This window comes from Geotrypetes seraphini, chromosome 8 (genome assembly GCF_902459505.1).
Source record: "Geotrypetes seraphini chromosome 8, aGeoSer1.1, whole genome shotgun sequence".
Lineage (NCBI taxonomy): Eukaryota > Metazoa > Chordata > Amphibia > Gymnophiona > Dermophiidae > Geotrypetes > Geotrypetes seraphini.
In genome coordinates, this window is record NC_047091.1 from 92,961,342 (window position 1) to 92,978,245 (window position 16,904).

Genomic DNA, 16,904 nt, shown 5'->3' on the forward strand with positions numbered 1-16,904 from the left:
CCAGAGTCCATAAAGAATATCAATGGGAATGATGACGTTGAAATGCTGTCTATGCATTCCTTATCCATAACATCTTTCAGCTTTCCCTTCCCCAAACAAAAGAAAAGTAACTTAGAGGATTACCTAAGGTTCCACAAGGTTTGTTCTTATAGATGCAAATATCGTATCTGTAAAAATACAGATGAGAGCAGTGAAAAACATGCCCATGCCTGGTTTTATATTAATATTTCTCAACTTTGACTTTATTCAAAATGATCTCACCCTTAAAAATACGGGGCCTGATATTCAGCTGACAGAGATCAATGTTTTGCTGACCGCTGCTGGTGTAAAACCCAGAAATTAAATGCTGGGCCATTTTTGGGCTCTGGCATTGAATTTCCAGGCATAGGGAGCAAACTAAAACCTAGTTAAGTGTGATATTCGTCACTTAACTGGCTATGAAAAATCACAAAGATAGGACTGCGTTTTATGTGGTTAACAATCAGTTTAGTGTTGATATTGGAACATAACTGGCTAAGTGCCAACTCCTCCCCTGGAATGCCTCCAAAATAGCCAGTTTTGGCTTGAGTCCTAAACAGGCATCTTAAATGGCATTAACTGTTTAAGTGCCTCTGAAAATGCCCGAATAGCCCTGGACAGATGATTTAAATGGCTAAGAGCCTCTCCTGGGCACTTAAATCATTCTGAATATCAGACCCAATGTCATTTTCAGTATGGTAGGAAGCAGGCCCATTCTCTATTTCACTCCATCCCCTGCCCCAACCCCCAAGACTGGACTTGATTGATTTATTTGCATAGATTGAATGGACAGTAGTACTTTCAATCTCTCTACTAAATATAGACAAAAAAATAAGGCAACGAAAAAAGAAATATAATATTTCCGCAAACATTTTAACTATGTACATTCTTTCAGAACAGGTTATTCTCAGTTACAGCTGACCTCTGTGCACACATCTAGTCAAAAAGAGCCACAGTTTATTCTAAGATCTGTATTTTTTGCACTCCACATAGTGGAGGGACAGCAATATAAATCAAAACATACAGCTCTGGGTTTCCCCAGGAGAGCACACTCTTGTTTTTGTTTCTGTAAATATACAAGTCTGACATCTGTTCCATAATGGGAGTTTCATAAGGAGCGGAGGAGTATCCTAGTGGTTAGAACAGCAGACTGAAAATGATAGAAACCAGGATTCAGATCCTGCTTCTCCCAGTGATGTTCTTTAGGCAAGTCATTCACACTTCTATGCCTCAGTTATAAACTGGATTGTAAGCCCTATTAAGTAGGGACTACCAACTGTACTTAAGTGTTACCCTCCTAAAACCCCAACCCCAATAACAGCACTGTACATGGAGAAAAGATTTTTGCTGTTACTTCAGGGGAGGCTCTTCTGGCAACCAGGCTCCCAAGATCTCTCACACTTTCTGCTGAGCTCATCAGAGAACAGCTCCGGGAACTCTTGACTGTGCCAAACAGCGAGTCTGAAGTGAAGACCATCATGTAGAAAAATAGGCCCACAAAGAGAAAGTGTTGGTATCTGATCTTTGCTTAGGCTTTAACATTGCAACCTAGTATTTCTCAAGAGACAAGGACCTCTTGACCACTGCCTACCCAGTTGATTAGGTCTACTCTTTTCAGCTCCTCCTGTTTCCCACTGTTTGCTGTATCTGTCTCAAACACGCTTGGACTCTGCCTGTAGACTGTTTTAGGCACCTTCTCTATAAAGACATTTTCTGACATTTCCTCTGGGCTTTCTTCCCATGACCCCTTGTTTTTTTTCAGTGTATATGCAACATTTCTGTTCTTTATTAATGATTTTGCCAGACTTTTGAATGCTTGTATTACATTCTCCAACTTTCCCTTAACCCTTCTACATATATATAAAATACATAGTTACAATACTGACTTAACTCTTAGTAGAAGAAAATTCAGAATTAGACTACAGAGTCTATGAGGGGTAGATTTTTTGAATGCCATGGTGTATTTACCTAGTCACTTAGCAGCACTTTCACTAAAGTGCACTGAAATCTGGGCAATACTTTCTGACATGATAAGCCCAGATAATACAACACTTTTTTGGGACTTTTATTTATTTTTACTATGTCGGTCATGTGCTAATATTGCCATTAGGGTGATAGACCTGCAACAAATTAATGCAGGAGTACTTACAGTCTCTCAGGGGCCTCTAATTTGCTCAGCCGGTTCCAGCTGTTTTAGCATGCATGTATTTTAGCAGCAGATTATCAAAATGGCTTACCGAGGTCTTTTCCAAGTTTTCTAGTGCAAATGTACTATAACGAGGTCATTAATATTAAAATGATCACTCTGAGCGATTCTCTATAATTGCATCTCATTGTGCCACATTTGTAGCCAAAATTTGATGACGGGTCTGAACTGTCATTGCCTTATTTTCTGATCAGTGTTCAGGCACTGACAGGAAAGTAAGGTTTGACAGCTCAGGATCCCCCCACCTCCCCATGTAAATTAAAATAATAATTTTAAAAAACAACCCAAATTGAAGATCAACAGGAGAGATGCCCACTCTCTCCTGCCGCATCGCATAATCACCTGAAACTGCTACCCCCCGACACCCCCCGGCAGTGGGAGAGATCCCACTCCCTCCTGTCCCCAAACAATGCACCCTCCGACCCCCCCCGGCATCAGGAGAGAGGCCCACTCCTTCCCATTGCCACGCAACCCCCCCCCCCCCCCCGACACCCTTGTGTGTCCGACGACCCCCGCTCCCATACCTTAGAAAATGGTACCTAACTGTGTATTTTGTTATAAAAGAAATGGTTTGTTAAAGGGAGGCAGCTGCTGAAAAATAAAAGAGGCTTTCCTTGGAGGTGAGGATGCGTGACAGGTTTATGCCCAGAACCAAGGTTCAAGCTGGACTACAGTTGGCCCCATTTGTGATCATTTAAATTGAAGAAGATCATAATAAAATGTGATTGGGAGGAAAAGGCTTGAAAATATTTGCAAATAGATTTTAAAACAAGCCAACCAAACAAGAAGTTATTTTGATTTTTGTACATACATACAAAATAACAAATAGAAGTGACACAATTTCTTAATTTTCTTCCATTATAAAAATTATTGGCTTCTCTAGTCTTTTTACAGCAGATTATCTCTTCAGTACAATTTACTTAAGTATTCCCCAATGTACTTTGAGCAGTTCTGCTATTATATCTCTATTAAAGTCAAGGACTTATGACCAGCTGGTCTGGCTGAATTACAGCAGCATATAAGACTTGGGTTCCACTTTCCTGTCTAATGATACCCATGGGGCTTACAAATCAAGTTCTGTGGAAGGACAAGAGGTCAGGGATGGCTCCTTCTTTTCAGAAGAGGCATCCATTCTTCCCTAAATCAGCAAAGGAGCAGGGGAATTCAACACATAGAACAAATAAAAACAGGGAACGTCCTCCCCTCCTCCCCATCAGCACAAAGTACGGTAGTTCCTAAGAACTTATATAGCTGTACATTTTTGTCAAGGAAATATCTAACAGCCTGGCATCATCTATGCCAGCCACTAGAGACCACAATGGAAACGGAAGTAGGAAGGCAGCAATGGTTTTCAAAGGCAGGTTCAAACTGCAGGAAGTCGAGAGGGCTTGGTTAAATTATAAGGGAGGCAGGAAACAGAAACCACTTGGTAAATATGCCTTCCCCCTAGGAATACAGGAACACAATTTTTTTTTTTTTTTAATTTAACTCTTTGAATTTTTAATAGTGGTTTTCTTTTATAAAAATTAATTGCGTATATTTTTGATACTATTTCATGCCAGCCCTATTATTAGGTTTCACTTTGCTGTGTCCATATTTACCTCACTTTAGGAAGGCAATAAAAACATACCTGTTCACCTAACTCTCACAAATAATACAAGATTCTCGGTATGTGTCGCGTTAGGATAAAAACTTGTATTGCAAAATCTTGTACTGTAACTGTGAAAAATTTTTTTTTTTTGTTCAAATATTTTATTGATTTTAATATACAATGTACAATAAATACAGAAAGAGAAATGTTAACGAGGCAAGATACAGACACGTTGAACATATAAATGAAATTCATACAATAATATCCACGTGATATAACAAGCTGATCTAAGCCTATATATATATAGAAGAGGAATGTCGACACAACACGCAGCCATAGTTACTAGAGCGTTCAAGGTACAGAGAGACAACATGACTATAGACCAAAACCAGATCAAAACAAATTTAACCTGTAAACTGTATATTACGGATATTAGATTCCTAGTATGTGTCAAGTTAGGATAAAAACTTGTACCACAAAAAAACTTATACTGTAACTATGGCATATTGTAACCTGTTAACTGTATACAGTGTTCCCCCGTGAATTCGCGGTTTGCAAATCGCGGACTCACTAATTTGCGGTAAGCTCCGACCGCCTCTTCCTGTACTACAGGCTACACCAATCAGGAGCTGCATGTCAAAGCAGCTCCTGATTGGTGTAGCCTGACTTTAGTAACAGGAAGAGGCGGTCGAAGCATGCCGCAAATTATTTTCTACACCCGCCAGCACCCCAGCTGCCCTCTCCTGCCTCTTGACAGGCGCAAAACTGCATTTGCGGTTTTTCAAAATATGCGGGTGTTCCTGGAAAGGAAGCCCCATGAATTTTGGGGTAGTACTGTATTATGTTTGTTAACCTGTAACCCATCCTGAGCTCTTTGGGGAAGATGGGATAGAAAACAAATTAAATAAATAAATAAAATTTACAGGTCCTTTTACAAAGCTGTGCTGCCCATTCTATTTCTACTTTATTGTATTTATGTTTATATTTGGTCATTTTACTATTGTTATGCTGTTAACAAAATTGTATGCTTTATGTTCAACTGTACCTGCTGTACACAGCTTTGGGTGAATCGTTTCCGAAAGGTAATTAATAAATCCTAATAAATAAATCAGTTTGCAGTTCAGTTTATTTCTGCTTGATATACCACCTGCCCACAACAGGCACTGACACTGCATATGGTTTTACCTATGATTGGTATGCAGACCATCTTGGATGAATTGGATAGTGCCGTGATGGTTAGATCTGATATCCAGCGGCCGTTGGATAAGTTGAGATGAATAAATGAATGAATAAATAAATAAATTCATTTATTCTCAAATTAGACAAAGTTTACCATTCATCAACTGGGGAGGGGGGAGAGGTTGGTGGGGGGGAGGGGGAGAGGTTGGAGAAAGCGATGACCGGGGTGTATAGCTAGGCTTTGTGCCAACTTCCTTCACCAGCTCAATACACCTTATTCATGCTCTGTAGCACCCCATGTTATATTGGCAGTGAGATGCTACATATGCAGCTCTGGCAATGCACTTCACTGCAGACTTGAAACACCCTGTATATGGATGTGAGCAGAGTTGAGCGTAATTTATTAGTAAGTAATTTATTAGTTAGATTGTGAGCCTTCGGGACAGTAAGGGAATTTTTTAAGTACCTTCTTACTTCTCATTTATAATCTTAATGTATATTTTCTTCAAACCGCTTAGAACCTAACGGATGTAGCGGTATATAAGAAATAAATTACATTACATTACATTACTGGAAATACGAGTTAAATCAAAAAGTAAAGGCAAAATACATTTAATGGCTTTAATAGAAGTAACTGTGAGCAATTGAACATATCACTTTTCCACATAGTCCCCATGCAGAGAAGAAGGTTTTTGGCTAATTCTAAAGCCAGATAAGCACCACTTCCTTTACTTCATCAAGCTTTGTCTTTAGCTCTAACGGACCTATGTCTTGTCGCCGGTGACAATTCTCTCCAGAATACTCAGATCTTCTTCATACCATCTCAGGAACCGGGTTGCAACTTCCACACACTGTTTCTTGTACAGATAAGTAAACTGTTTGGGAACCCATTGTGCGCAGACTTTCCTGTATCCCAAGTCATCATGCATTATGGCAAATGCAGATCCATAGCTGATATCCAAATTTGCAGCCAATTGAGACACCATTATCCATCAGTCTTATCTAATCAAGGCATCCGCCCTGTTATTGTGCTCTTGTGTGTATGATGTTGATGGGCAACCAGAACGACCGTCCTTGGTTGTACCTGTTCTTCACGCATTAAAATTTTTTTTCCCACTCATAAACCTTTCATTGATTAATGGTGCAATCTGATGGTGAATTTCCTCTGCCCCAAGAAAGCGCACTGTTGCACGTTGTTCTTTGATGGTGCAATCTTGAAATGGAGTGCCCATGTTTCTGAACCCTTGGCTGCCACACAACTAAAGGCTGAGTGCTGTACTGTACATGGACGAACTATCCAACAGGCAATGTATGAATAAATATGTTGCATTTCACTAGCTCTGTTCCAGTTATTGCTTAATTTAACAACTGCTTAAATTTTTGATTCACCCTCATATATTACTTTTACAAATAATATGTACATTATTTTTCAAAATAACCTACTTTAGGTAGGAAACATATTTTTGTTTCCTAATAAAACTGTTTTATATTACTTTTGGAAAGTAACTTACTCAACAGTGGATACTCGTTACTTTTAAAAGTAATATATTACCAGTGATATTTTATTGGATTTTATATATTGCCTATCAAGATTATCTAAGCAGTTTACAATCAGGTACTCAAGCATTTTCCCTATCTGTCCCAGTAGGCTCACAATCTATTGTGTTTCCCCAAAAATAAGACAGTGTCATATTCATTTGGGGTCCAAAAAAGGCACTAGGTCTTACTTTTGGGGTATGCACATGATCATCTCTCCCTTCCTCTCCTTCACCCCAATTCTTTCTCTTCCTTTCTCTCTCCCACATGTGCAGAATTTTTCCTCTCCTACCTCCCTCTCTACCATTCCCCTGTGCAGCAGAAGTTTGCCCAGCTTCTATCCTTCCCACCCTCCCATCCCTCGGGCAGCATAACCCTTGTCCAGCTTTTATCCTTTCCTTCCCTCTCTCCCTCCCATCCGTTGTGCAGCATCCCTTGTGCAGCAGAACCCTTGAGCCCCCCCCCCCCCCACTCTCACGGTGCAGTCGAACCCCTGCTGACCGGGATATGCCAGCAACTCTGCAACACAGTAATGTGGCAGAGTGAAATCCCTGACGGACGAGGCCAAGCAGCCTGTTTAGAGTGCTGCCGGCCTGATGCTGTTTTAGATGAAGGTAGGGCTCTCTCATGGTCGGCGGGGAGGGAAGGATGGAAGGTCAGGAGGGGTTCGGCTGCACGGTGGGGGGGGGGGGGGAAGAGGGCGGGTGGCGTGGGGGGGATGTGTGCTGCAGGGTTGCCGGCATATCCCGGGACTAGGGCTTATTTTCAGGGTAGGTCTTACTTTTGAGGAAACTAATGTACGGTATCTAATGTACCTGGGGCAATGGAGGATTGAATAACTTGACCAGGGTCACAAGGAGCAGCATGGGGTTTGAACCCACAACCTCAGGTTGCCGAGGCTGTAGCTCTAACCTCTAGACTACTGGCACTGTTATTTTTCTTATCCTTTCCTTCAATTTATTTCCTTTCATTTGACAATTGGCATTCTTTCCTCTCAGATTTAGATTTATTGTCTATTGTTCACTGCTTTGTAATCTCCTCAGGAAAGATAATATATTAAATTATATTAAACAATAAACCATAAGACATTAGTTAGTAATATATTACTTTTCCAACACTGGCTGTGAGATAATATACTTTATAACAAAATAGGTAAACTGCCCATTTGCTATCACTTTATAAATCATCTGGTCAATACTTAGCCCACAATAGTCAGCTATTTTTTTCACATGCTAGCTGCTGGCAGCTGATTTAGACTTAGACATTCCATGCCTGGTCATATCTGGCTACAGGCTCTGAATATCTGGATTCTAGGTGGCTGCCAGAAGTTATCCAAGTGCTATTTATGCAATTCTACTTGCTCAGATAGTTATTTAAGCACTGGCACTGCATACGTGGGGTGCTTGGATAATTAATGGCTTTGCATATGCTTTCCATCCAGACCACCCTAGAACTAACTACGGTAGATAGTGCTGTGGTGCTTAGTAGTGCTGCCCGATGTGCCGATTCGAATCGATTCACCGATTCACTTCGGTGAATTGATTTGAATCAATTAGTTGTCTGAGAAAATTGGACTCACTGATTCAGCGACCCCCACCTCAGTGAGACCTGACATACCTCCAAAGCCTCCTAAAGCAGCAACAGTGGCAGTGCTCTGAATGGGCTGCTTTATGGCCTTCTCTGCCAGGGCCTTTCCTCTGTCGTGTCACTGATGATGTCATCAATGACGCAGCAGAGGGAAGGCCCTGGCGGGGAAGGTCACAAAGCAGGCTACACAAAGTGCTGCCGCTGCTTTAGGAGGCCTCAGAGGTATGTCAGTCTCACTGTGGGAGGGTCGGTGGGGTGCTGTTGCACAGGGGGGATAGATGGGAGGGATAGAAAGCTGCAGTACAAGGAGATAGGTGGGAGGGGAGAAAAGATATTGCACATGGAGGGAGAAAGGAGAGAGGAAGAATTGGGGTGGAGGAGAGAAAGGAGAGATGAAACAGAGGTGAGTGGAGAAATCCTTCATATAGTGGAGGGGAGGGAGGCATGCATGGAGAAGACAGAGGGAGAAATGTTGGACATAGGGTGGAGAGCAGGAAAAGATGGTGCATGGGAGAGAGAAAGAAATATTGCACATGATAATGGAGGGAAGGAAAGGAGAGATGCTGCATGGAGGGGAATAGAAAAGTTTGACCTAAGGCACAAGGCAGGGGGAGAGAGAGAGAGATGGTAGACAGTGGGAAAGGAACAAATGTTGGATATGGCAGTGGAACATAGAAATAATTTTATTTTCTATTTTGTGATTACAATATGTCAGATTTGAAATGTATATCCTGCCAGAGCTACTGTTAGACAGTGAGCATGAGCTAGGACCTAACAGTGAGAGGAAAAGTCTAGTCGGTCCAAAGGAAAGCTACTAAAACGGTGCGTGGTCATCTTAAAGCATATAGGGACAGGCTTAAAATCTCAATATGCCTACTTTAGAGGAAAGGTGGGAAAGGGGAGATATGATAGAGACATTTAAATACCTATGTGGCATAAATGCGCCTGAGTCAAGTCTCTTTCAATTGAAAGGAAGCTCTGGAATGAGAAAGCATAGGATGATGTTAAGAGGTGATAGGCTCAGGAGAATCTAAGGAAATAATTTTTAAAGAAAGGATAGTAGATTTGTGGAACAGTCTCCCAGAAGAAGTGGTGGAGACAGAGACTGTGTCTGAATTCAAGAAGGTGTGGGATAGGCACAAGGGATCTCTCAGAGAAAGAAAGATATAATGGTTACTGTGGATGGGCAGACTAGATGGGCCATTTGGCTTGTATCTGTCATCATGTTTCTATCTTTCTATCTTTCTATCTATGTTTCTATGATTGCCCCATAAAAAAGGTATCAGCTTTATTCCTTTTATTTTATTTTTTTTCTATATATTACCTAATAAGTGGACTAACATGACTTCCACACCATTTCACTCACTGTCCCCACAGAATGGCGGAGCAAGACCCGCTGTTACTGGTTAACTCCCACTGAATATTGAATGCACTATGGGGGAAATTCTAATACTGGTGCCTAAACTTGGGCTCCCTACCAACACCTAAGAGAGTGACGAGGAAAAAACAAACATGTTAAATAAATACTTCTATTCTGTGTTCACGGAGGAAGATCCTGGAGAAGGACCGAGATTGTCTGACAAAGTTACACACAAGAATGGAGTAGATACTGTGTCATTCACAGAAGAAAGTGTTTATGAACAACTTGAAAAATTGAAGGTGGACAAAGCGATGGGACCGGATGGGATCCATCCCAGGATATTGAGGGAGCTCAGAGGTTCTGGCGGGTCCTATTAAAGATTTGTTCAACAAATCCTTGGAGACGGGAGTGGTTCCTGGGGATTGGAGAAGATTGAATGTGGTCCCTATTCACAAAAGTGTTCGCAGAGAAGAAACGGGAAACTACAGGCCTATAAACCTCACTTCGGTTATTGGAAAAATAATGGAAGCGTTGCTGAAAGAAAGGATAGTGAAATTCCTAGAATCAAATGGGTTACAGGATCTAAGGCAACATGGCTTTACATAAGGTAAATCGTGCTTGACGAATCTGATTAAATTCTTTGATTGGGTGACTGGAGAATTGGATCAAAGGCATATGCTAGACATAATTTACTTAGATTTCAGCAAAGCCTTTGACACGGTTCCTCATAGAAGGCTCTTGAACAAACTTGATGGGCTGAAGTTAGGACCCACAGTGGTGAACTGGATTAGAAACTAGTTGATGGATAGACGCCAGAGGGTGGTGGTTTATGGAATTCACTCGGAGGAGGGAAAGGTGAGTAGTGGAGTCCCTCAGGGATCAGTGATGGGGCCGATCCTGTTCAATATGTTTGTGAGCGACATTGCCGAAGGGTTAGAAGGAAAAGTTTGCATTTTGCGGATGATACCAAGATTTGAAAAAGAGTAGACACTGAGGAGGTAGTGGAAAACATGAGAAAGGATCTGCAAAAGTTAGAAGAATGGTCTAATATCTGGTAACTAAAATTCAATGCAAAGAACTGCACAGTAATGCATTTTGGGATTAGAAATTGGAAGGAGCCTTATGTGCTGGGAGGTGAGAGGCTGATATGCACGGATGGGGAGAAGGACCTTGGGGTGATAGTGCTGAATATCTAAAGGTGAAAAAACAGTGTGACAAGACGGTGGCTTTGCCAGAAGGATGCTAGGCTGTATAGAGAGAGGAGTGACCAGTAGAAGAAAGAAGGTGTCGATGCCCCTTTACAGGTCGATGGTGAGGCCCCACTTGGAGTAGTGTGTTCAATTTTGGAGACCGTATCTGGTGAAGGACATAAAAAGATTTGAAGTGGTCCAGAGAAAGGTGATGAAAATGGTAGGAGGTTTGTGCCAGAAGACGTATGAGGAGAGACTGGAAGCTCTGAATATGTATATCCTAGAGGAAAGAAGAGACAGGGGAGATATGATTCAGATGTTCAAATACTTCAAAGGTATTAATGTAGAACATAATCTATTCCAGAGAAAGGAAAATGGTAAAACCAGAGGGCATAATATGAGACTGAGGGGCGGCAGATTCAAGAGTAATGTTAGAAAATTCTTCTTTACGGAGAGGGTGGTTGATGCATGGAATGCATCTTTCTGGTGTGATGGAGGGAGGTGATGGAGAAGAAAACAGTGACAGAGTTCAAACAAGTATGGGATGAACACAGAGGATCTCTAATCAGAAAATAATGGGTATACATTGAAGGAACTAAGGTCAGTTCTGGAAAGGCTTACACAGCCTGTGTCCCGTATATGGACATTCAGTTGAGGACAGGCTGGGGAGGGTTTTGATGGCTGGGATGGTTAAGATGTGAGCTTTGATGGAGACTCCAGTAGATGGAACCTAAGCACACTACTGGGCAGGGCTCTAGGTTTCCGGCCCAGTAATATCTAAGAAAAAGGACCATTTAAACTAAATTAATTTATGGAGCTTGTAGGGTTGGCCAGACTAGATGGACCACTTGGGTCTTTATCTGCCGTCATTTACTATGTTACTATGTAATACTGTTAGAAAAGAAAAAAATGACAAAGTTAAGGTGCCTACCGGCACCTACATAAAAGGTGTCGGAATCACGCCTACATAGGCACTTTAGGCTGATGAATGCCAAAGTAGGAGAGGCCTTAGGCACATGGGCCAATCAGGGCCTTAGGCCCCTTCCTGGTACACCCTGAGATGCATGGGAAGGGCCTAAGACTCTAATTGGCCAAGGCACCTAAGGTTTCTCCTATAAGGGGCATTAGGCACCAGGGCCAATTAGGGCCTTAGGCCCCTTCGCAGTTCACCCTTGGATACACTGAGAGGGGCCTAACACTCTGATTGGCCCAGGCACTCAAGGTCCCTCCTGTGGGAGTGTGGGAGGTGCCTTAGGCATCTAGGCCAATGAGGGCCTTAGGTCCCTTCCTAATGCATCCCAGGATGCACCAGGAAGGGGAAGGACAACAATTTTGATGAGTTGGGTCTGCCAGCAGGAGGGAGTGGGCATCTTTCCTGCTGATGTTCCATCAGAAGTACAAAGGGTGTGTGTGGGGATGTCAGGCTCGAGGGAGGGATCTCTCTTTGGAGGGGTACTAGGAGAGGATCGGTCAGTGGATGGGTGGGAGGTAGAAAGGGAGAGAGGGAAAGAGAGGGGAACCAGGGATCTCCCTGCTGGGTTTAGCAAATCACAGCAGGGGAATCCCCGATGAGCTGAGCCAGCAGGACTCTCTGAAGCTGCAATTTCAGAGAGTCCTGTCTGCTCAGCTGATCGGAGACTCCTCTGCCACGAGGATCTTCCAGCAAAGATAGACACCAGAAAGGTAGGCCAGGGTTTTCCGGACCTACATTTCTGGCACCTGTCTTTGCTTGAATTGCACCTACAAATGCGTTTGAAGTGTGATTCTCCAACCGGCACTGTTGCATGACTGACATGCAATCAGTAGCCGCTTTTAAGGCGGCCACCAGCATGGGCTTCGGTTAGAGAATCCGAGGAGTATGTTTTGATATTATTATACAGATGAAAAGTTATTCTTTTTCTGTGCTAAAATGGTTGAAAACATGCAACCTGAAAGATATTTTTAAATAGCTAGAACACACAAAATTCAATGTGGAATGGGCAGCTTGGTCTGCAATACATTGTGTTGAAATTTTGAGCCCTGCAGCCCACAGCAAGCCAGAAAGAGCTAAAGGTTTTGGCATGAGTTTTCAGCTCAGTCTCCAAGACACTTAGAGGTTCCCCCTTGAAAAATTTTATTTCTCTTTCACCAGATGTTGGTAATCAGAAGCTGAAAGATGTATAGGAGATATTGCCAGATGTGGAATTCAGAGATCCACTGGGAGTCAGGTGATTGATTTGTTAAGAGGGCATGTATATCTGGTTAACCCTTCATTAGGAATGAAAAGGCAATGTACAATGTACTGTATAGCAATAAAGAGAACCTGGTGCGTGGTGAAGGAAGGTATTTCTGTAACATATGAACTAGTAGTAAAATGTGTCTAATAATCTATTATGATACGTTATGCTATGGTATATTAGACTTGATGATCACCCTCCTTGAATAAAATTTTGAAGTATTACATAAAAACATGATTGCAGATAAAGGCCAAATGGCCCATCCAGTATGCCCATCAACAGTAACCATTATCTCTTCCTCTCTCTAAGAGATCTCATGTGCCTATCCCACACTTTCTTGAATTCAGACACAGTCTCTGTCTCCACCACCTCTTCCAGGAGACTGTTCCACGCATCTATCACCCTTTCTGTAAAAAAGTATTTCCTTAGATTACTCCTGAGCCTATCACCTCTTAACTTCATCCTATGCCCTCTCATTCCAGACAGAGCTTCGTTTCAAATTAAAAAGACTCGACTCATGCGCATTTACACCATGTAGGTATTTAAACGTCTCAATCATATCTCCCCTTTTCCCCAAAGTATACATATTGAGGTCTTTAAATCTGACCCCATATGCCTTATGATGAAGACTACATGCCATTTTAGTAGCCTTCCTCTGGTTAGACTTCATCCTATATCTTTTTGAAGGTGTGGTCTCCAGAATTGTACAAAATATTCTAAATGAGGTCTCACCTGAGTCATACAGGGGCATCAATACCTCCTTTTTCCTACTGGTCATACCTCTTTCTATGCACAATTTAATAATGAAACACATCCTGATATTTTGCAGGTCCTGCATTTTATTTCTTTGCTCCCCAATTTTGGAATAATCTGTCACCTAACATATGACTGGAACAATCTTTCTTTAAATTCATAAATCTTTTGGAAAACTTACTAATTTGAGAAAACATTTAAACACTTACGGCCTCTTTTACAAAGCCGCGCTAGCGGCTGCCGTGCGGCAACAGCCCCGAAGCCCTTTAAATCTCTATGGGCTTCGGGGCCATTAGCGTGGCTTTGTAAAAGAGGCCTTTAGGGGTAAATCTGTATATCTGATGGCTAAAAAATTGGTGCTGATAAAAGCGCTGCTCTATAAACCACACTTACTCTTGGGTCATTTGTACCATTGAAAATATAGTGCAAATTCTCATGTGTAAATTTAAGCGCAGATGCCCTTATTCTATAACTACATGTGTAACTAAAAGAACACCCCTGATCCACTTGTGGCTCTTCCATTTCCAAGTTCCCTTTCTTGACTCATGTAAACTTTAGGCACGGATCCCACATCTAAATTTAGGCATGTGGCTTGTAATTAATTCTAATTAATGTCAATATTCACTTGTTAAAATACCAATTATTGGTGCTAATTAGCATAAACATAAACATCGAGGCCCAGATTTTCTAAACAGTGCTGTTGTCAGTGGCTGCCATAAAAGCAGCTGTTGTTCGTGTGTCAATCATGTGACGGTGTCATTTAGAGAACTGGGCCTTCGGCAAAGGTAAGCTCTAGAAATGTCAGCCAGGATTTTCAAGGCCTACATTTGCGGCGGCTACCTTTCATGTGAATCACGCCTATGTAAGTGCTTTATGGTGCCTAATGACACTTCATGCATTATCCACACTCACAGTTGCATTAGGCGCCATATAGCGCCTATGGAGACGTGATTTTGGTGCCATTTTGGTAGGCATCTTGAAAATTAGTTTGCATCATTTAAATAGTGTTTTTCACTTAACCTAGGCACCAATGACCTCTGCAACAGATGTTCAACTGACTGATCTGAGGAAGGTTGTTATATCACTGTATCCCAGCTCAAGAGAAAGGCTCAGGGCTTCATAAGCAGACAAAGATATTACTTGGGAGCTCTAAGTTGCATATGGCAACTTTTGAGTCCATATGTACAATAGATGGTAGATTAGTAGGCCACCTTTGGCACCTTACCTGGTGATGAGTACAGCGGTGTCATGATTAGCAATGCCACTCTCTGGGATGGCGTTTCCATGACCATTCCTGTTCATGATGGATTTCTGCCACTTGCAGAAGCTGTCCAGAGATTTGCCAGCATGATGATTAATCTCCAGGGTGGGCTGTGGAGATATATTATTGGAAATGATGAGGCTATCATGACATGTCTGGGAGACATGATATTCATGCAACTGGTGATATTTACTCCCTTATGAGTTAATTTTGAAAGATGAGTTTTGGATTTGGCTGCTGTTTCTTGACAAGATAAGTACATTGTGTTGACATTGTGGATTTTGTGAGCATTGAACATTATGCACATTTAAATTGATTTATACAGTATTTTCACTTGAATGCACTGTTACAGGAAGAACCCAATGTAAGAGAATATTTAAATCTACCCATTAACGGCTAAATCACCTTAGTGAACTCCTTCAAAAAGACAGTAAATAAATCCTAATAACTAACCCCCCCCCCTTTACATAACCTTAGCGCGTTTTTTAGAGTCGGCCATGGCAGTAAAACCTCCAATGATCATAGAATTCCTATGAGCGTTGGAGCTGTTACCACTGTGGTCGGTGCTAAAACCCATGCTATGATTTTGTAAAAATTGTGTGTGTAGGAGAGGGGAGGGGGTAAATAAAAAATAAGGCTAATATGGTTGAGTTATTTTTCTGAGGGTGCTAGAATATATGTGTGTGTGTCTGTATTTCTTTCTCTCTCTCCTTTCTGTATTTCTGTCTTTCTTTCTCCCTTCCTTTTACCTTCCCTGTGTCCACCACCACCCCTTCACTGCTCCCCTTATTCAGCAGCAGCCCTTCTCCCTTTTTTAATCTCCCCCTGTCCAGCAGCACCTCTTTCCTGTCCCCCTGTCCAGCAGTAAGCCTCCCTTCCTTTTTCTCCCCCCGTCTCTTCCCCTGTCCATCAGCACCTCTTTCCTGCTCCCCCATCCAGCAGTAGGCCTCCCTTCCAAAAAAAAACCTCCCCCGACAAAGTGCTCCCTCCCTTCCCCCCTCCCTGAACCCCCAAAAATGGCAGAAGAGCCGCGCATGCGCACTCCTACCTGCAGGGACTTACAGCACAAGGAAAACAGAGACTTTTATTATATTAGACTTTTTTTTTTTATCATGGCACCAATTTCCCTGATTCATATTTTGATATTGTGGATTTATATGATTTTTATTTTGGTCTCTCTCAACATTCAGCAGCTGCTACTATGCGGATACTGTTGCTGAATATCCAGATTTTTTTTGTCAGGCTCAATATTAGGGAGGAGATTTCCTGCCATAACTTAGTAAGACAGTCAGTTGTTATTCTGAGGTTATCAAGTGAGTAAAGCAATTACTTATTTCTTGAATTTATTCAGTTCTTACCTGATCCTCAGTCAGCACAATCAAACGGGTCACTAAGATATTTACAATATTCCCCAGACTTGAATCCTGGAAAAGTTTGGCAACCTGACCTCCAAGAAACAAAAAAAGGCCAATCTTTAAAAAACATCCCCGTTATTGAGACAAAAGAAGACACAAGCCACTATAAAACTCTATTATTAAAAAAAAGAAAATATAGAGAGGCATTTTCGAAAGGACGTTCAAGTCAGAATAAGAATGTCCAAGTCACAATGTCCCAAATGGATGCATTTTCAAACAGGATACAGGATCAAAAATACATGTGATGAGTCTGTTATTAGGGAAAGAAAATATAGAGGGGTGTTTTTGAAAGGATGCCCATAATATAGAATAGGGATGTCAAGTAAGAATATCCCAAATGGACGTGCATGTTTCACATCCGAGCTGTATCAAGGATCCATTTCCTTTAGTAAACCCTACGACTCTTAAGACAGACTCAAGACAGTTATGCTGTCTTAAGAGGTGTAAGGTCTTTGATACAACTCAGCTATGAAACATGTCGGAAGAAGTCCCCATTGACATTTAAGCTATGTATGCAGTATATAAAACGCATATGTAAAACATATACTTAATAAATTCAAGAGAATAGATATTGAAATAAGTGAAATTAGTG

General features: G+C 41.7%; 1 protein-coding gene across 4 annotated transcripts in view; it reads right to left on the reverse strand.

Moving 5' to 3' along the window:
• ADAMTS10 (ADAM metallopeptidase with thrombospondin type 1 motif 10) overlaps positions 1-16,904 on the reverse strand; it is a 192,587-nt gene that overhangs the window by 121,790 nt on the left and 53,893 nt on the right. For all 4 annotated transcript variants that reach the window (XR_004540309.1, XR_004540310.1, XM_033954332.1 and 1 more), the window contains exons 5-7: positions 16,256-16,339; positions 14,862-15,007; positions 124-167 (exon numbers count right to left, since the gene is read on the reverse strand). Coding sequence is in view for 2 of the 4 variants with exons in the window: in XM_033954332.1 (XP_033810223.1) it covers positions 124-167; positions 14,862-15,007; positions 16,256-16,339 (274 nt within the window). In the remaining 2 variants the exon portion in view is untranslated. The remainder of the gene's footprint in view (positions 1-123; positions 168-14,861; positions 15,008-16,255; positions 16,340-16,904) is intronic.